The following is a 27,986-nucleotide window of genomic DNA, read 5'->3' as shown; positions in this document are numbered from 1 at the left end:
TAAACGCATTTTATTATTTCTTTTATCTCTTCTCTTATCTTAACTTTACTCGCACTCTAATCATTTTCTAGATTCACTCAGTATCTGTCAGAAATTCTACTTTTTCCACATAAATGTTGATGTATTCCTACTCCTTATTCACTTTTTGTACCATATCTCCTCTTATCCTCCCTGTTAGTTCGGCAATATGGAAGTATTCCATCATTTTAGATAACCAGTCTGTTTTAGTTGGGATGCTGCTGCTTTTCCCATTTTTGGCAATCAATAACCTTGCTGCCGTCATTGCATACATAAATATTGGTCTGACTGTTCTTTTTATTTCCTCTGACATGATATCTAGGAGAAAGGATTCTGGTTTTTTTTTTTAATGAAAATCTAAACATATTTTTCCATTCATTATACATATTTTCCCAGAATCCCACTATCTCTTTGCACTCCCACCACATATGTAGAAAGGTTCCTGCCTAAAGGATCAGCTCTAAAAGACTTTCGCTGGATGGTTGTGAGCCAGTGATTCACTATCATTCGGCTCAGCCTACCTCAGAGGGTTGTTGTAAGCATCAGTGGAACCATGTCAGGCATTCTGCCCTGAGCTCTCTGGAGTTGGTTAGAGCATGATGCTGATAACGCCGAGGTTGCAGGTTCAATTTCCGTAAGGGACAACTGTGTGTTTCTGCATTCCAGGGGGTTGGACTAGATGATCCTCAGGGTCCCTTCGAAGTCTGTGATTCTATGATTCTGCGCTGAGAATTTGAAAGGAGAGTTGCTGTTCCCAGAGTGCAAATTCCCCCCACTTTTGCCTATCTCAAAGATGAATTGCAGGCTGTGATATTCTTTCAGAAACCTGTTTGAAACCTGGGAAAGAGAAATGTGTGCCTACGTATTAAAGGCCTTTGAAGATACAGTATGCTGGTACCAGACCCACACCTGACATTCAGGTGGGCATAGTTTGCCAGGTGTTATGTACTGAGTTGAATAGGATCCAAAATGCAGCAGTCTGATTGGTCCTAGAACAATAGGATCCAAAATGCAGCAGTCTGATTAGTCCTAGAACAATACGATCCAGAACGCAGCAGTCTGATTGGTCCTAGAACAATAGGATCCAGAACGCAGCAGTCTGATTGGTCCTAGAACAACAGGATCCAGAATGCAGCAGTCTGATTGGTCCTAGAACAATAGGATCCAGAATGCAGCAGTCTGATTGGTCCTAGAACAATAGGATCCAGAATGCAGCAGTCTGATTGGTCCACAGGAGCCACCCAATCCAGCTCCAGGTGGAAGCGAATCCGCAACCTGATTGGCCTACAGGAGAATCCCAGAATTAGCCAATCACGTGGGGCCCATTGTGTAAATACTGTATATAAAGCAGACGTTCTGGGGGAACTTGCATTCCTCCTCACCACTATGAGCTGAATAAAGGTAAAGGTAAAGGGACCCCTGACCATTAGGTCCAGTCATGGCCGACTCTGGGGTTGCGGCGCTCATCACGCTTTATTGGCCGAGGGAGCTGGCATACAGCTTCCGGGTCATGTGGCCAGCATGACTGAGCCGCTTCTGGTGAACCAGAGCAGTGCACGGAAACACCATTTACCTTCCCGCCAGAGTGGTACCTATTTATCTACTTGCACTTTGACGTGCTTCCGAACTGCTAGGTTGGCAGGAGCAGAGACTGAGTAACGGGAGCTCACCCCGTCACAGGGATTCAAACCGCCAACCTTCTGATCGGCAAGTCCTAGGCTCTGTGGTTTAACCCACAGTGCCACCTAAAGAGCATGGAATCTGCTCTCGACTCTGAGTATATTTCACCAGGGATGGCCAGGTGGGCCAAATTTGGACCCCTGGTGGGGACAAAGCTGACCCACTGACTAGAGGTGTCACCCTAACCTTAGAGCAGCAGTTCTCAACCTGTGGGTGCCCAGATGTTGCTGGACTACAACTCCCATCATCCCTGAGCTCTGGCCTTGCTAGCTAGGGGTGATGGGAGTTGTAGTTCAAGAACATCTGGGCACCCACAGGTTGAGAAAGGCTGCCTTAGAGGGTCGAGATGCCCCACTGCTGGTGTGTGTCATGTGAAACAAAGCCTTGCTCAAGCCATGTTTGGCTCTCAAAAATGACTCTGTCTTCAACCAAAACATATGTTACTGTGGAACTTAGGAAACTGCGTTATAGAGAAAGAAGGTTTTTTTCATCATATGTGGTGGTCTTGTTGGAAGGTTAAAGCTTACTGGGAAATGATATATAATGAATTGAAAAGGATGTTCAAAATAACTTTAATTAAAAAAAGCTTTTCTTTTGGGAATTATAGGGACAGAATTAGCTAAATTGTATAGAAATTTATTTATGTATGCTACTACAGCAGCAAGAATGCTACTTGCCCCAAAATGGAAAGAAGCATAAGTCCCAGCAAAGGAAGAATGGATATAGAAACTCATGGAATATGCAGAAATGGCGAAACTCACCCGAAGAATAAGAAATCAAGATAACAAATATTTATAACAGAATGGAAATGGTTTATTGAATATTTACAGATAACTTGTAAACAGATAAAAACATTAGCAGGGTTATCGTAGGTTTATAAGAGCATATATTTACAGTTGATAATTAATGAGTAAGTTAAATGAATTTGGACATGCAGAAGATATGGGGAAAAAATTAATTTAGGGAACCGCAGAAGGAGAGGGAAGGAAGTCAAATTTTGAAATGTTAAAATGGATTGTAAAATTAATGAAATGTATAAATTTGCAAAGTATAAATTAAAAACTTTTTTTTTTAAAAAAAAAAGGAAGATGCCTTATACAGAGTCAGACCACTGCCCCACCTAGCTCTGCACTGTGTCCAATGCTCTCCAGGACTTCACACATGAGCAGTCTTTGACCAGCTCCATCTAGAGATGCCAGGGATTGAATCTGCTGTGCAAAACAACGCATAGAAGACTATGGAACTCCTTGCCACAAGAGGCAGTGAGGCCAGCAACTTGGTTGGTTTTATGCATAGCTCAGTTGGTTAGAGAGTGGTGCTGACAATAATAATAATAGTAATAATAGTACAGTGGTACCTCGGGTTACGTACTTAATTCGTTCCGGAGGTCTGTTCTTAACCTGAAACTGTTCTTAACCTGAAGCACCACTTTAGCTAATGGGGCCTCCCGCTGCTGCCGCACCGTCGGAGCATGATTTCTGTTCTCATCCTGAAGCAAAGTTCTTAACCTGAAGCACTATTTCTGGGTTAGTGGAGTCTGGCACCTGAAGCGTATGTAACCTGAAGCGTATGTAACCTGAGGTACCACTGTAATAATAATAATAATAATAATAATAATAATAATAATAAAATTTTATTTATACTCCGCCCTCACTGGCCAGAGCCAGGCTCAGGGCGGCTAACATCAATAAAATCAAAGTAAAAACATAATAGGGGAAAGAGAGAGAGAGAGAGAAAACCCCAATTTAAAATACAGGTTAAAATGCAATTTAAAACGCAGCCTCATTTTAAAGTAGCCGATAAATCAAGACCATAAGGGGAGAGAAACATAAGGGTCCAAACCAAAGGCCAAACCAAAGGCCAGGCGGAACAGCTCTGTCTTGCAGGCCCTGCGGAAAGATGTCAAGTCCCGCAGGGCCCTGGTCTCTTGTGATAGAGCGTTCCACCAAGTCGGGGCCAGTACTGAAAAGGCCCTGGCCCTAGTTGAGACCAATCTAACCACCTTGCAACTTGGGAACTCCAATATGTTGTTATTTGTGGACTTTAAGGTCCTCCGCGGGGCATAATAGGAGAGGCGGCCCCATAGGTATGAGGGTCCTAGGCCGCATAGGGCTTTAAATAGCAAGGTTGCAGGGGGTTAGATCCTCAAAGCCCTTCCAACTCTAAAAAATTCTATGATTCTCCACAATTGGAGGCTGCAATACTTCTGAGGTAATGGTAACGCGGGTGGCGCTGTGGTAGAAACCACCGAGTCTCTTGGGCTTGACAATCGGAAGGTCGGCGGTTCGAATCCCTGTGACGGAGTGAGCTCCCCTTGCTCTGTCCCAACTCCTGCCAACCTAGCAGTTCGAAAGCACACCAGTGCAAGTAGATAAATAGGTACTGCTGTGGCACAATGGTAAACGGCATTCCCATGCACTCTGGTTTCCATCATGGTGTCCCGTTGCGCCAGAAGCGGTTTAGTCCTGCTGGCCACATGACCTGGAAAGCTGTCTGTGAACAAATGCCGGTTCCCTCGGCTTGAATGTGAGATGAGCACCGCAACCCCACAGTCGCCTTTGACTAGACCACCATCCAGGGGTCCTTTACCTTTACCTACTTCTGCGTACCAGTTGCTGGAGACCACTGTCCTAGAAATATGCTAGGAAAATGGAAAGCTGCCATAACAGAGCTGGCCCCTGGTCCACCCAGCTAAGCTCTCCAGGGAATGCTTGGATTTTGAGTCCTGCAACATGAGGAGCAAGGATATAATTCAAGATGGATGGCACCTTGCCGTTGGCTTAAGGACAAACACTTAGTGACCTCTAGGATAATCCAGGTACAGGGGTTGAAGCTGGTACAAAAATGGTATTATAAACCAGTAAGGTTATATCATATTACAAAATCTGGAAGTAAGAATTGCTGGAGGAAATGTGGAGTGATGGGAACGTACAGTCATATGTGGTGGGATTGTCCATTAATTAATGAATTTTGGAAACACATTGGTATAGAAATATGGGGCATTGTGGGAAGGAACGTGGAAATAACTAAATTAATGGTTCTTGTTACCCAGTACTGCGTTAAAAACAAAAGAGGAAAGTAAATGGGTAAAATTGATGGTAACTGCAGCCAGACAGGTTATAGCGAGTAACTGGAAAAATGCAGAAGAGCTAGGGATGAACCAATGGAGGAAAAAAAACTGAATAATATTATAATTTTAGAATACCTAACTGTGAAAATACATAGAATGAAAGGGTTTAAGCTCAGTGAGAAGGAGGAGGATTGGTTTGAGAAGATACTCAATTATTTGAGTAGGTTTGAAGAATTTGGGGCAATTAAAATGTTAAAAGTTAAATAAACCTTGTGGAAGGAGGAGTGTTAAGGTATATAGAAGTGTACCTAGGGTTAATTGGAATATGTTATTATTGAATATTATTGAATATGTATATTATTGAATATTGTATATTATTGAATATTGTACACCCAATGTATCAGCTGCCAGGGGGTTTCACTGTTTGTGTTTTGGCGGTTGGTAAAAAAATAAAAGTAAAAAAACAACAACCCCTTAGCGCATTGCGGGAGGGCCATGCTCAGTGGTAGAGCATCTCGTAAGAGCATAAGAGCAGTCTGCTGGATCAGGCCAGTGGCCCATCCAGCCCAGCACCCTGTTCTCGTAGGGGCCAACCAGATGGCTGCTTCTAAGTATGGAGACAGAGCAGAGCCTCTTTTAAAGCCATCCCAGCTGATGGCCAGCATTGTCCCCTGTGGCAGGGAGTTCCATAGATTAACATCACTTGCATTGAGCAACTGCTATCTGACCCTTATCTAGTGGAGTTTTTGCAAACTTCCCTTCATGCAAAAAGCCAGATCTTTGAGCGGGGGGGTGGGGATGGGGGTGGAGAGCCCATTTGTTACACAAAACCTCCAACTTAGCTCTCATCTTGCAATCTGAAGGTTTCGTGTTCGAATCCCTCTTAGAACTGCCTTTTTTTGTTTTGCTACTACAGACTAAACTGTTACGCTTGTGGAGCTAGTTTTGAATAACACACACACCAAAAAAAAAAAAAAAATCCAAACGCAACTGTTGCAGTGTTAGATTCCCTTTCTTTCCACGCTGCGTGGGTGAAGGCACGAATTATCGCCAATTCACATCCCCCTTTGGACCATATGCTTTGGCTCTGTTACATGGTGGGGCTGCTGTTCCTTCTCTCCAACCCCCTGACCCCCCCAACCACGCTTTAAGACGAACACGACTTGACCCAGACACCCACAGCTGCGCACATCTGTATCTCAGGCGAGCGATCTCTGCGACCTCCAAGCGGCGACGTTTTGCTCGGGACGCACATCTGCAAAGAGGGAATTTCAGCTGGCATTCTTAGGATTGTTTGCCTGTGTCATTGTGAGAGAAGAAGTCCTCACCCACGCGAGATGCTCCAGGAAACTGGTCGCTGTAAAAATATTAGTGTTCGGAACATAAAGAGCAGCGCGCACACAGAGAGAGACGCATGCTTCGAAATCATTACAGCGAAGCTCACATGCTTTGGAGGAGCTTCAGAGGATGAGTGCAAAGGAATCCAATCTATTGCAGGCTGATCTGCGAGGAGTTTCTTCATTCGTGAACTCTCTCTCTCTCTCTCTCTCTCTCTCTTCTCCCACCCCTCCTCCAGTGACTTAACTTTCCTCTTGGCTTTCCGAGAGCCTCAGTCTACTTGAATGCCGCAGGACGGCGAGACACCCCCCCCCCCCGTCAGGAGCACCAACGTTTCACTGGCCGAGCACCTCTGGCAAAGAACGGAGAGGGAGGATTTGACAGCGGCCACTTTTGCCACAACACTAGGTGAGTATGGGAGAGGATTTCTCTGAATAGGATCAAAGGGGAAGGGGAATCTCTGGTGGAAGGAACTCCTGGGAATTTTCCGACTTGTTCTGGATACTCTTACAGCACAGCGTAAGAGAAACATCTGTTGCTGCCTTTCTGTTTTTCGTTCAACAGCAGGAAAAATAAAATAAAACTCTGGGGCACTGTCTAAGCAACATAGCTGTCAACTTTTCCCTTTTTTAAAGGGGAATTCCCTTATTCCGAATAGGATTCCACGCAAGAAAAGGGAAAAGTTGACAGCTATGCCAAGCAAAGGGCAGCCGTTTGCCAACCGATTACGTTCCCACCGTGGGGCAGCTGAACGTTGCCTGAGAGCTGCGCTCTCATGCACAGTTCCTAGAAAGAAATTACCATTTGGCTCAAAGGAACTGACTTTGGAGTAAACACACTGATGGCTGTATTGGATGTCTCGCCCGCTGAAATCAAGAGGGTCAGGGCTGCGATCCTATGCATGCGTTTATGTGGGAGTAAGCTCCACTGAAAGCAGGGAGACTTGCTTTTGAGGAAGGAGGGGCAAATCTGTCGATTGCCCATTCTTCCACATTTCTACATCAGTTTGCGAACGAAACATTTTAAAAAAAAACTCACAAAAATTCTCAGGCGAATTTAATGTACATCTCTCCTAATATAAAACAACATATGATTTCTGCCCCCCCCATTACATTTTTGTGTGTTACTTTCACCAATACATTCATTTTCATGGACTCTTTACCCTAACACACACTTTTTGGGGGACACAATTTTGGGGGGGTTGGAGAACCTTGCTGAAAAATTCAGAGAAGTGCGGATTTTGAGGGATATTTGTGTGGTGCTTCCTTTAGGAAGTACAAATTAGGTAGGCTAAAAAGTGAACTGAACTGAATTTCTTCCCCATCCCTACTTCTGAGTAAACATGCACGAGATTGCACTATCAGGGTGGTTCAACTTGGCCAGGTCTCATCCTGTGCTTTTTACAAATGTGATGGAGGATGGACTAAACAAGGGTGATGTCATGGTTAGGACAACTCAGCTTGGCTCTTAGGGAAGGGTAGGGTTATTCATGCTGATGGCTGTTTTACACCATGATTCATCCAGCCTCGTGATTAAACTGCTGTAAAGTGCTCTGTGTGGGGCTTCCCCTGGGGTTGGTCCGGATGCTGCAGTTGCTGAATGGAGTACTTGGATGGGCAAATATCACGCCTGTGTTGGAGGAACGTCACTGGCTGCCAGATAGCTACTGGGATATGCTAGGGTTGCCATATTTCAAGAAGTGAAAACCCGGACACAAATGTGAATATTCTATCCAATTTTCAAGGATGAATCCCAGCTATTTCCAGGAAATTCTGGGCTTATGGCAGCCCTAGATATGTTCAAGGTCTTGCGATAAATGACTCAGGACCAGGTTACCTGAAAGATTCCCCTGCCATCGTATAGTGCTGCAAGATCACGTCGATCACCTGGGGGAATCTTTCTTCTTTCCATCTCTGGGCTAGTAGCATCCATGCAGCTGTTGTCGCATACATAACAAGTCTTTTCTGCTCCTTTGGAATGTTGGTACCTATAATTCCTAATAGAAAAGCTTCTGGTTTTTTAACAAAAGTTATTTAAAACATTTTTTTTCATTTAATTACAGTGGTACCTTGGTCCTCAAATTCCTTGGTACTCAAACAACTTGGAACCCAAAAACTGCAAACCCGGAAGTAAGTGTTCCGGTTTGCGAACGTTTTTCAGAAGCCAAACTTGCTCCGTTTTGAGTGTTATGCTTCCGATTTGAGTGCTACACTTCCATTTTGGGTGCTATGCTGAGGTCTGTCTGTTTTTGCTATTTATTTTGTGTTTTTGTTTTTGTGGCTCTTTTTGTTTTGTTTTTGTGACTGCGTGGAACCCAGTTTGGCTACTGATTGATTGATTGTGTGACTGCAGTACATTGTTTATTGCTTTCATTTTATGGATCAGTGGTCTCGTTAGATAGTAAAATTCATGTTAAATTGCTGTTTTAGGGGTTTGTTTTTAAAAGTCTGGAACAGATCAATCTGTTTTGCATTACTTTCTATGGGAAAGCATGCTTTGGTTTTGGAACGCTTTGGTTTTGGAACAGACTTCTGGATCGGATTAAGTCTGAGAACCAAGGTACCACTGTATATGTCATCTCCCAGAAAGCTTTTATCACCTTACATGACCACACTCTGGTTTCTCTTCACATCATGTAAATCGTTCGCCTTTTACTTCTTATGTTCTTATGAACCAAAGCAGTGTGTGTGTGTGTGTGTGTGTGTTTGCAAAGAAGTGTTTGCCCTTCCAACTCTGCAATTTTTACGATTCTGTGTTCCAAACATCTCATGGACTTCAGGTGTGCTCCTGAAACATCTCCCGTGCGAAGAAGACGTGAGCTTTCAGCTGCCAACTTGGCTTTCATCGTTCACAAAATACGTAACCACAGGCAGCTATTTCGTGAAGGCTGCAATCCTATACATATTGACATGGAATCAATCCCATTCAAGTCTATGGTTATTGTGTGTGTTTTTACCCCTGGGTAGACAATTATGGAGTTGCATTGTAAACAAGGCATTTGATACAGCCCTCAAGCAATGGATACTTTAGCTGAGATTCCTGCAACACAGAGAGTTGGAGTTGAGGAACCTTGATTCTATGAATGGCTCTGGGAAGATGGGCAGAAGGGTCAATGGGACGAACCATTCCCAATAGGAAGATGGGGTCACCCCATGAAATAGTTGATAGTTACATCACTTGGTTTCTTCGTGTCACCCCTAGGCGGCCTCCCTTTTTGGCTAATCCTTGACCGAAGTGTCCTGTTTGCTGTTGTTCTGTGGGCTACCACAGCTATTTCCTGTTTGGAGTATGGATGGTAAATGTGGTCTTTGCTGTCCTCCAGGCAACAGCCATTGCAACGCGACTGTTTGACACATTTATGACCTCAAGCTGGCACATGGCTTATTTTATTTATTGCAGAGGAACATAGGAAGAAGCTGTCTTCTACTGAGTCTGGCAGTTGGCCAATCCGGCTCAGTGTTTCATCTGTCACAGAATGGTTGCGATTCTCCTGGGGTTTAAGCAAAGGTCTCTCCTAGACCTACCTGAAGATACCAGAAATTGGACCTGGGACCACTCAAGGTGGTAGATGAAGGCTACTTAGGTCTCCCATCCAGGGACTGGCTGCAACCAGGCCAGCATAGAATCATAAAATTATAGAGTTGGAAACGTCATCAAGCACAACAACAACAATAATAATTTATTATTGATACCCCGCCCATCTGGCTGGGTCCCCCCAGCCACTCTGAACGGCTTCCAACAAAACACTAAAATACAATAACCTATTAAACATTAAAAGCTTCCCTAAACAGGGCTGCCTTTAGATGTCTTCTAAAAGGTTGGTAGTTATTTTTCTCTGACATCTGATGGGAGGGCGTTCCACAGGGCGGGCACCACTACCAAGAAGGTCCTCTGCCTGGTTCCCTGTAACTTGGCTTCTCACAGGGAAGGAACTGCCAGAAGGCCCTCGGCGCTGGACCTCAGTGTCCGGGCAGAACGATGGAGGTGGAGACGCTCCTTCAGGTATACAGGACCAAGGCCGTTTAGGGCTTTCAAGGTCAGCACCAACACTTTGAATTGTGCTCAGAAACGTACTGGGAGCCAGTGTAGGTCTTTCAAGACCGGTGTTATGTGGTCTCGGCGGCCACCCCCAGTCACCAGTCTAGCTGCCGCATTCTGGATTAATTGTAGTTTCTGGGTCACCTTCAAAGGTAGCCCTATATAGAGCGCACTGAAGTAGTCCAAGCGAGAGATAACCAGAGCATGCACCACTCTGGTGAGACAGTCCGTGGGCAGGTAGGGTCCCAGTCTGTGTACCAGATGGAGCTGATAAACAGCTGCCCTGGACACAGAATTGACCTGCACCTCCATGGACAGCTGTGAGTCCAGAATGACTCCCAGGCTGCGCACCTGGTCCTTCAGGAGCACAGATACCCCATTCAGGACCAGGGACTCCTCCACACCCGCCCCCTGTCGCCCCAAAACAGTACTTCTGTCTTGTCAGGATTCAGCCTCAATCTCTTAGCTGCCATCTATCCTCCAACTACCTTCAGACAACCCTGAAATGCAGGAATCTCAGCTTAAGCAACCATGACAGCTGTCCATCCAACCTCTGCTTAGAAACCTCCAAGGAAAGAGAGCCCATCACCTCCTGAGGGAATCTTTTCCCCTATCAAACAGTTCATACATTAGGAAAGTTCATCCTGTCGTTCAGATCCTGCCCTCCAGAGCAGGAGAAAACAAGTTTGCTCCATCTTCCGTGTGACGGCCCTTGAGACATTTGAAGACAGCTATCAAATCTCTCTTCAGACTCTTCTTTTCCAGGCTAAACACATCCAGCTCCCTCAACTGATCCGCATAAGGCTTTCTTATTGTTATTTTTAATTAAAAGTCACCACTAGGGATGGGGGGGGGGGGAGAATTCAGTTCAGTCCACATTTAAAGGCAAACTTACCTCATATTCACTTCCTGAAACAGTACGAGAACAAACGCTATCCTTCAAAATTTGCACTTCTCCAAATTTTGCAATGCCGTGCTCCAAAATGCGTACCAAATGCATTTGCTAGGGTAAAATGTGCATTCAGATGCATACGTTGGCGGAAGCAGCGTACAAAAACGCAATGGGTTCAGGAAGGTTGCTTTGCAAATATAGGGATCCAATGCAGAATTGCATAGTCACTCTACGTGGGGCTGCCCTTGAGACTGACCCAGAAACTCCAGCGGGTGCAGAATGCCGCAGCGAGACTCCTTATGGGGTCCTCACTGCGGGATCACATTCACCTGGTGCTATACCAGCTGCACTGGCTCCCAGTGGAGTACAGGATCAAGTTTAAGGTACTGGTTTTAACCTTTAAAGCCCTATACGGCCTAGGACCCTTGTACCTACGGGACCGCCTCTCCTGGTATGTCCCACGGAGGACCTTACGGTCTTCAGACAAAAACATCTTGGAGATCCTGGGCCAAGGTTAGGCTGGCCTCAACCAGAGCCAGGGTTTTTTCAGCCGTGGCCCCGATCTGGTGGAACGCTCTGTCACAAGAGACCAGGGCCCTGTGGGACTTGACATCTTTCCACAGGGCCTGCAAGACAGCGTTGTTCCACCACTTTGGCCAAGGCACAGTCTGACCCCCTCTCTCCTTCTGTAATCTTCACAAAACTCTAGCCCAATGGTTGCCATTAATTTGATTTTGAATTGATTTTAAAATGAATTGATTTTAGAATGCTGTGTTACTTTTATTGTTGTTAGCTGCTCTGAGCCCGGCTTCGGCTGGAGATTATTATTATTATTATTATTATTATTATTATTATTATTATTGAAACATATGTACTGTATGTTAGGTCATTCTAAATTTTTGATGAATATTCGTGAGCCGTTAAGACAGTGTGGTCTAGTGGTTAGAGTATCAACCTATGACCCAGAAGGCACAGGGTTCAAATCCCCTCTCAGCCATGATGTTCGCTGGGCGAGCTTGGGCCAGTCACTGCCTCTCTGTGTGACCTACCTCACAGGGTTGCTGCAGGAATTAAATCAATAGGAGGGAAACCATGTTTGCCATTTTCAGCTTCTTGCAGAGAAAGGTGTGATACAAATGCAATAAGAATAATAAAAAAGAAGACAGAAAATTATTTGCAAACGGATACGAAAATGTGGAGAACTGAAAAAATAAGAAAACGAGAGAAATTGAAACTTGACAATCACCGTTGCACATCATGGACACACTGAGTTATTTTAACACACAGTTTTGAAGGATCTTGAAGGGGGGGAACCTACAAAGCTTGTTTTACTGGATACGACAGCGAGACCGGAAAAAATAATGAGTGTATAAGGACTTTGAGCAACAAGGGCTCCGCCACATCACAACTTCCCGTAAAAGTCTATCTCCAATCTTTATGCTGAGTGATTTTACAGCAACCCCCACCCCACCCCAATCCTTTGAGGTTTATACCATTCACTCTTTGGGTTGCTTTGAAAAGATATTTGGGGATTTTCAAGCAGATGCAGAAAAACCTAAAGTAAATACCCATGCTGACAGATCCCTTCTGATAAAACCTACTATGACTGATAAGTCAACCGTTCCCCAAGAGCAAAGTCAGCTGACCAGGAAAAGAGTATTTCTTTTTTTTAAGGCATAACACTTGCCCCAAACTTACTCCAAACAGCCAGGCCCCACCATCGCTGCCACCCCTTGGCCAGCGCTGGGGACCCCATTGCTAGCTCTAGAGTGGTGGTTCTCAAACTTTTTTCTCTGGGCCACACTTTCAGAATAAAAAAATTGTTCACGCTACACTTAACTTTTGTTTGATAAGAAATACATTGGAGAACAAACAAACAAGCATAAGGTGCAAAGCAGGCATTAATTTGGCATGCTAGTGTTGTAAACAAAAATTGCCCTTTTCCCTTATGTGGTATCCAAGAGCCCATATAGAGTCCTTACATAGGTTCCCTATTGGTAGGAGAAAATAAAAGAGGCCAACCAGAGAATATTGAGAAGCAAAGCAGCTAGTATTGATCTGTTGCAACAGGGTGCTCCCCTCACCTGCAGGAGAGAGGAGGGATCCAGAAAAATGGCATGCAAGGCCTTATAAAGACTTTTGAAATTGCCACCCTGTAGATCAAGACCACCCCCAGAAACATCATGCGTACATCACAGAAGGGGTGTAACCTAAGACCACCCCTCAGATACATCACACCTACATCACAGAAAAGGCGGTCTAAAACAGAAATTTGAATGTTGTTTTTCTCCTGTCCTTGTTTATCTCCTGTCTGGCAGGTTACTTGATTGGATTGCCTGGGGAGCCTGGCCAATCTTTTGTAATGATAAATACTTAGTTCCTGGGCCAGGTCACAGGCTCACACCCTATTCAAACACAGACATACCCTTAAGACAGGATTTGTGAAGGAAAAGACAATGGGGAAGCTTTTCCAGTTTGACCTTGCAGAGAAAACATTTGCTCACTTTAGGAATCAAAATGGCTTCAGGTTGGTCTTCCTGTGCTGATCTATGTACATGCGGTTATGAAAATTGCCATATATCTACGACCTCAAAATTCCTATCACACTAGCCAATCCTCTGCCACAGTAAAGGATGGAAGAGACACTTAAAGTAACTCAAATTTAAAAGCAAAGCTACCTAGGTTGCACTTTCAGAAACAATATGCAAACTGAAACATGGTGAGGCTTCGAAATTCTCTGAATTTCGCAGTGCAATTCTCCAGCCAAGTGGCGTGCGCTAACAGGCATAAAAGAGTACCTTAAGAATGCATATAGTGGCTGAAATAACATAGAAAAATTATTTGGGAGGAAGTTTCTTTGCAAAGATGCACATAATAGAAAAAGTGGCATAGAAATGTGTGCATTCAGTTCTCACTAAAATCTGGATGAATTTTCATGAGGAATATTCAAAAAAAAAAAATTTGCAAATTGATATGAAAATGTGGAGAACTGAATTTAAGATTGGAGAAATGAGAAACTGAAATCGACCAATTCTCCCATCCGTATCCACTGTTTGTTCTTTGTGATGCCTATCACAGCTTTCAAAAACCCGTTTCTTCCAACCCCTACCTTAAACAACTGGTTTGGTCTCTAACTTGGACTTCATTTTTCTCCCTCTCTACAGAGCCATGAAATTCTACCTCTTTCTCTTCCTCGCAGCGCTGAATGGCGACGTCTCAACCTTCTCAGTGATGGAACGGTCGCCCTGTGAAATTGTAAGAACTTTGGGTTTGAACCCAAGCAGGGCAAATCCTGCAAGAAGCTGATGTAATGGATTGGTTTCAGTAAGGGCTTTTGACACCCCCCCCCCCATGATATTCTCTCAAGGAAGCTGGCAAAATGGGGGTTGAATGAGGTCATTGTCAGGTGGATTTGTAGCTGGTTGACTGACCGAACCCCAAGAGTACTCACAAATGGTTCCGCATCATCCTGTTCTTCATAAACAACTTGGATGAAGGAACTGAGGGGATGCTCATCCAATTTGCAGATGGCGGCAAATTGGGAGGGCTGTAGCTAAGCCTGACAGAGGAAAAACACACCTTTAAAGTAGTGTTTGAGTTGCATGGTGTTATAAGCAAAAATCTGCCCTTTTCCCTTATGGGGTATCCCAGAGCTCATATAGAGTCCTTACATAGGTTCCCTATTGGTAGGAGAGAATAACAGAGGCCAACCAGAGAATATTGAGAAGCAAAGCAGCTCATAAGCTTGATCTTTATTGATCTGCTGCAACAGGGTGCTCCCCTCACCCGCAGGAGAGGAGGAGGAACCCAGAACAATGGCGTGCAAGGCCTTATAAAGACTTTTGAAATTGCCACCCTGCAGATCAAGACCACCCCCAGAAACATCATACATATATCACAGAAGGGGTGTAACCTAAGACCACCCCTCAGATACATCATACCTACATCACAGAAAAGGCGGTCTTAAAACAGAAATTTGAATGTTGTTTTTCTCCTGTCCTTGTTTATCTCCTGTCTGGCAGGTTACTTGATTGGATTGCCTGGGGAGCCTGGCCAGTCTTTTGTAATGATAAATACTTAGTTCCTGAGCCAGGTCAAAGGCTCACACCCTATTCAAACACAGACATACCCTTAAGACAGGATTTGTGAAGGAAAAGACAATGGGGAGGCTTTTCCATTTTCCTTTGCCCTTGCAGAGACAACATTTGGTCAGTTTAGGAATCAAAATGGTTCCAGGTTGGTCTTCCTGTGCTGATCTATGTATATGCTTGGTTGGTACACTTATGAACATTACCATATATCTAAGACCATAAAATTCCCATCACAATGGTCCTTTTTGCCAGCTTAACTTACACTGGTCCCCAGGTCATGTTGTTGTAAGCCAGAAAATAGCTTATCTCCTGAGTTTACGCCAACAAAACTCAGAAACGAGAGGAGTTAGGAATCCAACATTGTTTATTGCAAAGCAATAGGTTACAGTCGGATCGTTCCGCAAAACTGCAACCCCTCCCGGTAGTCCAGCCAGTGGTATTTATAAAATTGCAAACAAAGCATTTCAATTTCCACCAATCATACACATCATTACCTCATTTCATGTTTAATACACCTGCGCAATAAGCACTGGCAATTTCTGCTAATTAAGTTCTGATTCCCACCGGGTTCTGTTACATTGTGTTAGTGTGCATGTTGGGAACCTGTGTTACGTGCAGCCATTTGCACCATGTAGCAACTTACGTTCTAGCTCAGGGGTCAGCAACCTAAGGCCCATGGATCATAGAATCATAGAATCATAGAGTTGGAAGAGACCACAAGGGCCATCGAGTCCAACCCTCTGCCAAGTAGGAAACACCATCAGAGCACTCCTGACATATGGTTGTCAAGCCTCTGTTTAAAGACCTCCAAAGAAGGAGCCTCCACCACACTCCTTGGCAGCAAATTTCACTGTCGAACAGCTCTTACTGTCAGGAAGTTCTTCCTAATGTTTAGGTGGAATCTTTTTTCTTGTAGTTTGGAACCATTGCTCCGTGTCCGCTTCTCTGGAGCAGCAGAAAACAACCTTTAGCTAAAGTGGTACCTCAGGTTAAGAACAGTTTCAGGTTAAGAACGGACCTCCGGAACAAATTAAGTACTTAACCCGAGGTACCACTGTATTTTGCAATCATATACAGCCTTGGTTGTCAAATGCTTCGGAAGCTGAACGTTTTGGTTTTTCGAACACTGAAAAACCAAAAGTGAATGCTTCCATTTTTGAACGTGCCTCAGGAGTTGAACAGCTTCTGAGGCACGTTTCTCCATTTTCTCAATGACATTTGCCAACCACCCGTTGAGCTTCGGTTGTCAACTGTTTCGGAAGTTGAACGGTAATCCGGAATGGATTATGTACCATTGTATAAGGAAACTACAATGGATCACTTCAGTCGTGCTTTTCTGCAGAGAAATAGCTGAGCGTAATTGAGAGTTCCATACTCTGAGCTGGCCTGCAGCATAATAATAATAATAATTTATTCGTACCCCGCCCATCTGGCTGAGTTTCCCCAGCCACTCTGGGCGTCTCCCAAGCAAGTGTTAAAAACAATACAGCATTAAATATTAAAAACTTCCCTGAACAGGGCTGCCTTCAGATGTCTTTTAAAGATAGGCTAGCTGCTTATTTCCTTCACATCTGAAGGGAGGGTGTTCCACAGGGCCAGTGCCACTACCGAGAAGGCCCTCTGCCTGGTTCCCTGTAACTTTGCTTCTCACAGAGAGGGAACTGCCAGAAGGCCCTCGGCGCTGGACCTCAGTGTCCGGGCAGAACGATGGGGGTGGAGACGCTCCTTCAGATATACTGGACTGAGCCCATTTAGGGCTTTAAAGGTCAGCACCAACACTTTGAATTGTGCTCGGAAACGTACTGGGAGCCAATGTAGGTCGGTGTTATATGGTCTTGCTGGCTGCTCCCAGTCACCAGCCTAGCTGCCGCGTTCTGGATTAGTTGTAGTTTCCGGGTCACCTTCAAAGGTAGCCCCACATAGAGCGCGTTGCAGTAGTCCAAGTGGGAGATAACCAGAGCATGCACCACTCTGGCGAGACAGTCCGCAGGCAGATAGCTACCACTGTATAAGCAAACCACAATGGATCACTTCAGTCGTGCTTTTCTGCAGAGAAATAGCTGAGGGTGAGAGAGAGTTCCATAGTCTGAGCTGGCCTGCAGCAAAAGCACGCCCAGTGATAATCTGCTCTACAAATCCTGTCCGTAGCCACCTGAATTTGCTGCCTTCCTCCTGTATGTCGCTGTCTCCCAGACTGAACTAAAGGCGTCCAGTCTCAAGAAGCTGTCTTTGAAGGACTCAGACCATGGATTCATCGAGGTTCCTATAGGCTACACTGGCTGGCAGCTGCTCTCCAGGGTTTAGGCAGCTATGCCCTGTTAATGCTTCATTCTTGGCCAAGCGATTCTAGCGTCTCTTCGCTGGAACGAATCGAAGACCGAGCAAAGCTCTCGTTCTCCCGCCGTTGTTGATTGGGATGCTCTGTGAGGACGTGGGGAGGTCAGGAGATTCAAGTTTCGTTAAGCCGTCTTGTCTTCAAGCCAGAGAGCCAGCTGTAACATAAAGCAAGGAGAGACAGCTCTCTCGGTTGGCAGATCTTGAAATCATTCTCATGCTCTCCTGTGCCTTTCCACAAAGCTCCTTCGGAAGAGTTTCCTGTTAAATTTATGCCCCAAGTTGATCAGGGAATTTAGGGGTGCACGGAGTCATCTTCAGCCAGCCCTGCTTGAAGAGTTAGTTGTACACAAACTCTGGAAATCCCATCTTTTGCTTGTTCCTGCTGGACAGGGAATCCATGCTGCATTGCTGCCAAATGGTTGCGTTCCAGTGCTTGCTGGGTTGTCTTCCCTTGTTTTTTGCAGACCTGATTTGGCCAGAGGAGAGCTTGAAAATGCATTTCTAGCCTGCACAAGGTTTGAGCTGCCTGGGCTTTTAACTGTACCTTTAATCAAAAGCTTCCTGTTTTCAGATTCATTTGATTGCTTCCTATTACACTATAACAAGGGGACGCAGGTGGCGCTGTGGGTAAAAGCCTCAGCGCCTAGGGCTTGCCGATCGAAAGGTCGGCGGTTCGAATCCCTGCGGCGGGGTGCGCTCCCGTCGTTCGGTCCCAGCGCCTGCCAACCTAGCAGTTCGAAAGCACCCCCGGGTGCAAGTAGATAAATAGGGACCGCTTACCAGCGGGAAGGTAAACGGCGTTTCCGTGTGCGGCTCTGGCTCTGGCCAGAGCAGCGATGTCACGCTGGCCACGTAACCCAGAAGTGTCTCCGGACAGCGCTGGCCCCTGGCCTCTTAAGTGAGATGGGCGCACAACCCCAGAGTCTGTCAAGACTGGCCCGTACAGGCAGGGGTACCTTTACCTTTACCTTTACACTATAACAAGAATGGCTGGAGGCTAGTAATAATTAACACACATATACGCCAGGGTGGAAGAGGACTAATTCAGGGGCAACCTGCCAACAGGAAACTTTTAATTAACATTGCTGGAGACCTTAGCTGAATAGGTTGTATGTTACAACAGGATTTGGGCCAAGGAGAAGGGCACTGCTGATCTCTATCATGCTATATTAAGTGTGGAACCACCCTTTTAACCCCTGTTAATTGTGGAAGAGTAATCCCTTCACAGTGCCAATGGGCTCTAGTGCAGAAGCAACTGTGAGCTGTCTCCCGAGTCAGTGAGCCAAGCCTCTGGGGGGGATGTGCCATTTGGGTGTAGCCTGCACTTCGTCCGGCCTGTTCATCTGCAGTTGTACACATCTTGCATTACTCACAGGCACGAGTGAGCTGGACATTGCTCAGCTCCTTCGAAAGCGTTCTGCCTGTCTGATTTTGTCCATGCTGAAGCATCAGCAGATGTTTTGGGGAGGATTTTCCCAGAGAACAGTCATTCTGAAGAACTCTCGCTCAGTTCTCCTTGGGAATTATAGGATTCCTGAATATTTGAGGGATCCGAGCTTTGCCCAAGATGGGTAGAGACAGCCCCGGGTTGTCTTGGATGAAGACACCTAGAGCAGGCATGTCCAACAGGTAGATTGTGATCTACCGGTAGATCACTGGACATCTGCAGTAGATCACTGGTAGATCATTGGCTCCCCCAAAGAAGCTGAACAACTGTGGCTCCCCTTAAAAAAGCTCAACATTTTACCTCCTCCCTGAAAAAACTCAACAACTTCCCAAAAAGGGGGTAGACCACTGCCAGTTTTGAGTAGATCGCAGTCTCTTGGGAGTTGCCCACCCCTGACCTAGAGCAATCTGGGGCCACCAGCAGGTGGACTGAAAGAAGGATTTACCAGCTCCATCTGGTACGCAGGCTGAGACCCTCCCTGCCCGCAGACTGTCTCACCAGAGTGGTGCATGCTCTGGTTATCTCCCACTTGGACTACTGCAATGCGCTCTACGTGGGGCTACCTTTGAAGGTGACCCGGAAACTACAACTAATCCAGAAGGCGGCAGCCAGACTGGTGACTGGGAGCGGCCGCCGAGACCACATAACACCGGTCTTGAAAGACCTACATTGGCTCCCAGTACATTTCCGAGCACAATTCAAAGTGTTGGTGCTGACCTTTAAAGCCCTAAATGGTCTCGGTCCAGTATATGTGAAGGAGCGTCTCCACCCCCATCGTTCTGCCCAGACACTGAGGTCCAACGCCGAGGGCCTTCTAGCGGTTCCCTCACTGCAAGAAGCCAAGTTACAGGGAACCAGGCAGAGGGCCTTCTCGGTAGTGACGCCCGCCCTCTGGAACGCCCTCCCACCAGATGTCAAAGAGAACAACACCTACCAGACTTTTAGAAGATATCTCAAGGCAGACCTGTTTAGGGAAGCTTTTAATGTTTGATATTGTCAGGGGTTCAGGAGCAGAAGCACAGGGAAGAGGGGAGATGGAGAGCGAAGGGGAAGAATCTGAGGGCAGCGTAGGAGAAGATGACAGTGGCCCGAGCGATTCCATGAGCCTCTCCAGCGAATCGGAAGATTCACAGAAGGGGGCGCCAGTGGCCAGGGCAAGGGGATTCCCAAGGGGGACACTCCAGGAGCAAGGGGCCAGCAGGGACTCCCAGAGTAGCAGTTGGAAATCAGGACCAGCTTCCCCACCAGAGCATAGTGGGGGGGAAGAGTCCCAGGGCAGAGGATTCCACACCAGGGAGTGAAGATAAGTCAGGGCTGGCCACGCCTCCATCGGAGAGCCAGACAACAGAGGGGAGGTCAGATCCGGGCAGTATCCCGGAAGAGGGAAGCAGTGACAGAAGCAGTGTGACGGTCAGGAGGAAGGTCACTGGGTTGGCGCGAGAGGCAAGTTCAAATGTACAGGAGCGCGGGACAGCAGAGAATGAGGATTGGGAACCGGGTCCTAAAGCCCGCCGGAGGCAGGGGGAGGAGCTAAGCGACTCAGCGTCGGAAGAGTCCAGAAAGGGGAAAGCCCCAGCGGGCAGGAGGACCCAGAGGAGGAGAGAACAACGGAAAAGGTGGAGCAGGGCTAGGATCTTAAACTGGTGTCAGAGGGGAGGAGATTCAGACGGGACTTCGCCGGTCTAGGGTTTAAGACGTAGAGCTGCGCGCTGCGGCTTTGGAATGGAAGTTGAACTTCAATAAAGAGTTTTGTACATAACGACGATCGGGCGTTGGTCCTCTGTGAGCTGGGACCTAGGGGCAGCTCTGACAGATATATTATAGTATTTTATTATTTTTTGGAAGCCACCCAGAGTGGCTGGGGAAGCCCAGCCAGATGGGTGGGGTATAAATAAATTATTATTATTATTATTATTATTATTATTATTATTATTATTAAGGATTCAACTATCTGCTCAGCAACAAAGCTGCCTTATACTAAGTCAGGCCATCAGTACATCTGACCTGGCATTGCTTAACCTAAGTAGCAGCTACCTGCTTCCATAGCCTAGTGGGTAGCACATCTGCTTTGCATGCAGAAAACCCAGGTTGGTTCCCTTCAGCTAGGGCTGGGAGAGATTCGGTGCTGGAAACCCTGGAGAGGTGCTGTCAGTCAGTGCAGGCAACACTGAGTTTCATTTGGTGGATGGTCTGTCTTAGCATTAGTGATGTATGGAAGTGAGAGCTGGACCATAAAGAAGGCTGATTGCCGAAGAAATGATGCTTTTGAATTATGGTGCTGGAGGAGACTCTTGAGAGTCCCATGGACTGCAAGAAGATCAAACCTATCCATTCTCAAGGAAATCAGCTCTGAGTGCTCACTGGAAAGACAGATCCTGAAGCTGAGGCTCCAAGACTTTGGCCACCTCATGAGAAGAGAAGACTCCCTGGAAAAGACCCTGATGTTGGGAAAGATTGAGGGCACAAGGAGAAGGGGACGACAGAGGACGAGATGGTGGGACAGTGTTCTCGAAGCTACCAGCATGAGTTTGACCAAACTGCGGGAGGCAGTGGAAGACAGGAGTGCCTGGCGTGCTCTGGTCCACAGGGCCACGAAGCGTCGGATACGACTAAACGACTAAACAACAACTGTCTTAGCATGAAGGAAGCTTCTCATGTTCGGAAGAACCTTCCCCTTGGGAAGTCTTAGAACCAAGCTGCTGATCAAAGGAACATGAGTAAGTTGAAAAAGCGATGGGCCCCTCAGAGAGGTCCAAAGCATTGCCTAGCCTCCAAATAGTTCCCTTGGCCGTTCCTGCGAGGGCTGGAGCCCGTGCGAACGACACGCATCCTGTTTTCCTTCAGCATTCTTTCCTATTCCATATGGAATACCCCCGAATAGACTGCGGTCGCGGAGCCAAGAAAGAAAGGAGATTATATTTGCAAAGCAGAAGAGAGATCTGGAGAAACTTGGACGGGGTTCAAAAGGAATGTCTGGGCAGGAAAGGAGAGGGTGGTGAGAGGGGGAGCCCCCCCCCGATGTGGAAAGAAATATAGAGGCTTTGTTTGGGAATTATGATGGGTGGGGAGGGTGCTCAGCAAAATCTCCAGTGATAGATGCAACCTTTTTCAGCCGTGGGCCGGTCCACCGTCTCTCAGACCATGTGGTGGGCCAGATTATATTATTATTTGGGGGGGGGGAGGGATGAACGAATTCCTATGCCCCACAAATAACCCAGAGGTGCATTTTAAATAAAAGCACACATTCTGCTCATGTAAAAACACCAGGCAGGCCCCACAAATAACCCAGAGATACATTTTAAATGAAAGGACACATTCTACTCATGTAAAAACATGCAGATTCCTGGACCATCCGCGGGCAGGATTGAGAAGGCGATTGGCCCGCATCCAGCCCCCAGGCCTTAGGTTGCCTACCCCTGATAGATGCAAACAAGAAGGGAAGAGTGAGGAGCAGAGGTGGAAGGCGACCCAATGCAGAGAACGCTTACTCATGCTGGGCCTGGGCACTGAATGTGGCCCTCCAAGCCTCTGCGTCTGGCCCTCAGAACTCTCCTCTGGATGCACCCTTCATTGGCCCTGCTTTGCACCCATTTTTGAAAGTGTCCTTCTGGCTAAAATGTGCCCTTGAGTTCTGATAATACCTTTAGCTTCCCTGTATGCAGGATTGGGTATGTGTCAAAACAAGCCTACTTTACTAATACAGTGGTACCTTGGTTCTCAGACTTAATCCATTCCAGAAGTCGGTTCCAAAACCAAAGCATTCCAAAACCAAGGCACTCTTTCCCATAGAAAATAATGCAAAACGGATTAATCCGTTCCAGACTTTTAAAAACAACCCCTGAAACAGCAATTTAACATGGATTTTACTATCTAACGAGATCATCGATCCATAAAATGAAAGTAATAGTCAATGTACTGTACTATAAAATAAATAAGACATTATTGTAGATGATAAAAATTAAAATTATTTTTCCCCTCTTACCTGCACTGATGATAGTCATTGTTTGGATGGGGGGCTTTTATCCATTTCCACAGTCACACAATCAATCAATCAATCAGTAGCTGAACTGGATTCCACACAGTCGCAAAAACAAATGAACCGAAAAAGCCTCAAAAATAAAAACGCGAAATAAATAGCAAAAACAAAAGCACCAAACTTAATCCGTTCTGGAAGTCCATTTGACTTCCGAAATGTTCAAAAACCATGGTGCAGCTTCTGATTGGTGCAGATGCCCTGGAAACAATAGCCGATAGTTGCAGTGGATGTTCAGCTTCCAAAAAACATTTGAAAACTGGAACACTCATTTCCGGGTTTTCAGCGTTTGAGAACCAAGGCGTTTGAGAACCAAGGTACCACTGGGTCCATGAATTTGTCTGATCCTCTTTTAAAGCCATCTAACTCTGTGGCCATCATAACTTCTCCTGCAAGGACATTACGGCATGCACGCTATGGAGGGATAGCTCTGTTGGTAGAGCGTGAGACTCGCAGGGTTGTGGGTTTGAGCCACACAATGGGCAAAACATCCCTGCATTGTAGCGGTTGGACTAGATGACCCTTGGGGTTCCTTACAACTCTACAAGTTTATGATCCCCATAATATTTTTTTGAAATAATTTTTATTTGGTTTTACAGTTATAGAATCATAACAGTACAATACAAAAATACATATCCTTATTTGGAGATTTCTCCTGATCTCTCGACTTTCCACCTTCCCCTCCACAGGTCCTATTGTCATCTTTTTCAACTGCATATTATTTCATAATCCATATTTTATGTCTCTCCATTTTATCCATAGCATTTGCTACATTACAACTGTTATCCAAGATAAATTATAAATTTTTCCCTTTCTTTATTGAAGTTTTGGTTTTCTTGGTTCCTGAGCTTTCCAGTCATTCTCGCCATTTCGGCGTAGTCCAACAGCTTAATTTGCCATTTCTCTCTAGTAGGGACTTTATCTTGTTTCCATTTGGGGGCTAGTATGTTGTCGCATACATAAAAAGTCTTTTCTGCTCTTTTGGAATATTGGTACCTACAATTCCTAATAAATAATCGGAAATTATTTATTATGGTCCCCATAATTTAATTCTGTGCAATGTGGTGAGGTTCCTTCTTTCATCTGCCCCGAATCTTCCAACATTTATTTTCGTTGGATGGCTTTGAGCTGTAGACAATGTGAATGTCATCCTAGCTCATTCCTCTCTCTCTCTCTCTCTCTCTCTCTCTCTCTCTCTCTCTCTCCTTTTTTGTAGAGAAGTATGGAGGCATTTTGTCACGGCAAAGATCTTCACCAGATACCTCCAGAGCTTCACCCAAATTTACGTAAAATCGACCTCTCCAAAAACAAGCTCCTGAACATCACAGAAAGTCCCCTGGCTTTTTACACCTCCCTCTGCCATCTAGACTTAAGTTCCAATTATATCGGTTTCATCGAGCCTGAAATCTTCAGAGATATGAGGAATTTGGAGGAGATCAACTTGGCCGACAACCAGCTCTACCAGTTGGCTCAGCACGACCTGTGGCTTGGCTCGCTCCCCCAAGTCAGAACGCTAGACTTGTCCCTCAACAGACTCTACACTGGGATGGCTGAACATTTCATCCACAAAGCTCCTTCGCTTCGGCATCTTTCATTGGCGCAGAACAGCATTATAGAAATTTCACAAAGGACGTTCCAGGGGTCTCCAGGTCTGGTTGAAGTGAACCTTCACAGCAATATGATCATGGAGATAGAAGAAGGAGCCTTTGAGATCCTGTCACAACTCTCCAAGCTCAACCTCTCTATGAACTCCCTCACCTGTATTGCTGGCTTCAACCTGAAACAGCTGAGAGTTCTCGATCTCAGCCGGAACAGCATCGAGACCTTCCATTCCACCAAATCTGAGGAGGAGTTCAACCTGGTTTGGCTGGACTTGAGCGAGAATAAGCTCCTTCGGTTCCCATTTCTCACGCAGGCAAGCAAACTGGCCTACCTGAATTTATCCAAGAACATAATGCAGTTTGTTATGGTGGAATCTCCACGTGATGACGATGATGGCGACTACGGCTGGATGGACACATCTCTTGGTCTTCAGGACCGGATTCAGAAGAACAGCACAAGCTCTCCACATCTGCCTGGACTGTTATATTTGGACCTGAGCTACAATGAGATCCAAACCATCCCTAGCGAGTTCTTTACTTCCATGTCTGCTCTTCAGGTTCTCAACCTCAGCAAAAACTGCCTCCAGACTTTCATGGCAAGTGCCGAGCTGGTCTCCTTGACCATCCTTGACCTCAGTTCTAACTCTTTGCAGCATCTGGATTGGGGTTTTGGCATCCTGGTCAACTTGCAGAAGCTCTTCCTCCAAGGCAACCGTCTCCAAGCACTGCCACCAGACATCTTTGCCAACCTCCCTCGCCTCTCGCTCCTGAACCTCCGAAGCAACAACCTCTGTCTTTGTGGCTTCTATTCAGGGTTAGCCAGGAAAAGGCTCGCTGGGGAGGACCGCGGCTGCGTCTCGTTCGTTGACCTTCCTGAACTTCAGCACTTGTACCTTTCCGACAACAAGCTGAAGAGGATTCCCATGCATGCTTTCTACAGGACTCAACTCGTGGCCTTGGACCTCTCTCTGAACTGGGGACTCCACATAGAGCCCAAATCTTTCTCGGGCTTGGAGATGTCTCTAAAATATATGGATTTGCACGGGAACGGCATGACGTCTCTGAGCACCGACTTCCCGCTTTTCCCACACCTCGTATATCTCAACTTGTCAGACAACCGATTGAGCTGGTTGCCTGCTTGGTCTGAGAACTGCTGTGCCTTGGAAGTCCTGGATCTGCAGAACAACAGCTTCAGCGACCTCAAAGGTAGCAAGATCCCAACTTTGGAGAAGAACCTACGGAACTTGTACCTGGCGGGCAACCCGCTCAGTTGCTGCGGGAACATTTGGCTCTCCCAAATGATCCACAGGGCCACTGTGGAGATCCCCAACTTGGACCTCACCAAATGTCAGTACGCCAAGAGCTTTGGCTACGAAGAAGAAATGGCGGTCAGGGACATCAGGCCAGAAGATTGCGAGAAGGAGGACCTCAAGAAGATGAGTGTCTTGATCTTGGTGGCAGCCGTCCTGGCTCTGTCCCTGGTCGTCGTCGGGGTGGGTGTGTTTTGCTGCTATCGCAGGCACATGTTTGGCCGACACTTTAAGGCATAGGTCTTACATCTGAGGTGGGCTTCCATCCCTACATCCCTCACCACTGGACGACTCACATCCAAAGGTGTGAACGGACCCCACTGAAGAACGTGGGAGGTGAGAAGATGAAAGCTTGGTCTGTGGGATTACTCTGCGATGACTCATTCACACATGCAGAACAGATCTACTTTATTTTTCAATTAAAATTGTACATTCATCTTTTGAGCTGCTGAGCAATGGTGCACAGAGCACATGATCTCCTTAAATAATTTGAACATAAGACATATGTTTACAGAACAGTTTGCAAAGGAATCATGTCAACGCTCTGGAACAGTCAAGTCCAGCTAGAGAGGCAGTGCTATTGTCTTTCTTGGGGCAGAGAGATGGAGGCTGGCTGGGACCAAAAATGGACTCCAGGTCAGATGTGTGGCTTGGAAAGTGCAAAGCTACAAACGGGTCTTTGGACAGAGCCCCTGTCCTTGCCCATGAGCACCAAGACCTTCAAGTTCTCGTGCAGTTCTGGTTTAAAATGTGCTCAAAATAGATGCCCCCTCAGCTAACAGAGGAGCCGCATACATGCAAGTCCTCACTTGGTGACCAGGTTACTGAGAAACAGCCCCCCCCCCAAAAAACCCCACCTCATTTGGGGATCCTCCAGCTGTGAAGAGAAACCCACCCACATTTCTCAAACTGTTGACACCTGGGACTCCATATTTTTCTGGATTAGAATGGGAGATGCATCAATCATTCTTATAATTAAGAAACCACCCGTATTTCCTCTCCCATCTATCACAGGGGTGGGAAATCTTAGGCTAAGGGGCCAAAGGTCCATCTACCTGGTCTTCAGAACTGTCTCCAGGCCACACACCCTTCTGAGACACAAGTCCTCTGCCCCAGCGCACATCTCCCACTTGCCCTGCTTCCCACCATCGTCTAATATTTTTGCCTCGCTGGAATGTGTCCTCAGACTCTGGCGATGCTTCTCGCTTGTCTGGATGAAGACTGGGGGGGGGATGAGCACGTGGAGTGTAGCATTCCCAAAGCAAGGAAGGATTGGACTCTGATTAATAAAATACACACGAGGCTTGACCAGCAGGACTCTGAGAGGAGGTGCCAATAATAATTCCTCTCCACCCCTCGGCCCAGGTCGTTTTATTCACAAAAGAACTTTTTACACAGTGTTCGTAAGAACCAATCAGATTTCCTCTGAGCATTTCAAAAAACCCCCACGTGGGGACAAAGTTAAAGTTAAAACTACAAAGAGCTAATTTCCTGCTTGAGAATGCATAGTTCAGAGTATATAAAATAGGAAAGAAGGAGGAATGCTTTTAGGAAACCCTGGATGTCATAAAAAGGATGGGTAACATTTAACATCTCTTTGTGATCTCTCTTCCCTGCCCTTAAAAGGTAAAGGTAAAGGTACCCCTGCCCGTACGGGCCAGTCTTGACAGACTCTGGGGTTGTGCGCCCATCTCACTTAAGAGGCCAGGGGCCAGCGCTGTCCGGAGACACTTCCGGGTCACGTGGCCAGCGTGACATCGCTGCTCTGGCGAGCCAGAGCCGCACACGGAAACGCCGTTTACCTTCCCGCTGGTAAGCGGTCCCTATTTATCTACTTGCACCCGGAGGTGCTTTCGAACTGCTAGGTTGGCAGGCGCTGGGACCGAGCAGCAGGAGCGCACCCCGCCGCAGGGATTCGAACCGCCGACCTTTCGATCGGCAAGTCCTAGGCGCTGAGGCTTTAACCCACAGCGCCACCTGCGTCCCCTTTAGATCTATCTAAAGATTAACAAACTACATCAAAGTAACCTATTAACTTTATGTACTGAGGATGCCTGATGAAGCAACTGGCCTGTGTTTCAGAATGCCTGTCAGGTGTAGAGAAAGCAAATGGCAGAGGTGGAGAGGCCTG

General features: G+C 46.3%; 1 protein-coding gene across 2 annotated transcripts; it reads left to right on the top strand.

The window, feature by feature from the left end:
• Positions 1 to 6,166: 6,166 nt before the first annotated feature.
• On the top strand, positions 6,167 to 26,692 carry LRRC32 (leucine rich repeat containing 32). 2 transcript variants are annotated; one of them, XM_079973733.1, is made up of 3 exons: positions 6,167 to 6,514; positions 14,236 to 14,291; positions 24,161 to 26,692. In XM_079973733.1, exons 1-3 carry the CDS (start codon positions 6,391 to 6,393, stop codon positions 26,093 to 26,095), a joined length of 2,115 nt encoding a protein of 704 aa, XP_079829859.1. In that variant the 5' UTR covers positions 6,167 to 6,390; the 3' UTR covers positions 26,096 to 26,692. The 2 variants fall into 2 exon arrangements, with proteins under 2 accessions (XP_079829859.1, XP_079829860.1); XM_079973734.1 differs by having other exon boundaries at positions 6,359 to 6,514; positions 14,201 to 14,291.
• Positions 26,693 to 27,986: the final 1,294 nt, after the last annotated feature.

Source organism: Podarcis cretensis (genome assembly GCF_951804945.1).
Source record: "Podarcis cretensis genome assembly, chromosome: 4".
NCBI lineage: Eukaryota > Metazoa > Chordata > Lepidosauria > Squamata > Lacertidae > Podarcis > Podarcis cretensis.
The sequence above is the reverse complement of the archived record's forward strand: the minus strand, read 5'-3'. Positions and strand labels throughout refer to the sequence as shown.

Coding starts and splice junctions, on each gene's coding strand:
- LRRC32 (XM_079973733.1), top strand. CDS start 6,391: ATGCCGCAGGACGGCGAGACACCCCCCCCCCCCGTCAGGAGCACCAAC. Junction 6,515..14,235: donor CACTTTTGCCACAACACTAG/GTGAGTATGGGA, acceptor TCTTCCTCGCAG/CGCTGAATGGCGACGTCTCA. Junction 14,292..24,160: donor AACGGTCGCCCTGTGAAATT/GTAAGAACTTTG, acceptor CCTTTTTTGTAG/AGAAGTATGGAGGCATTTTG.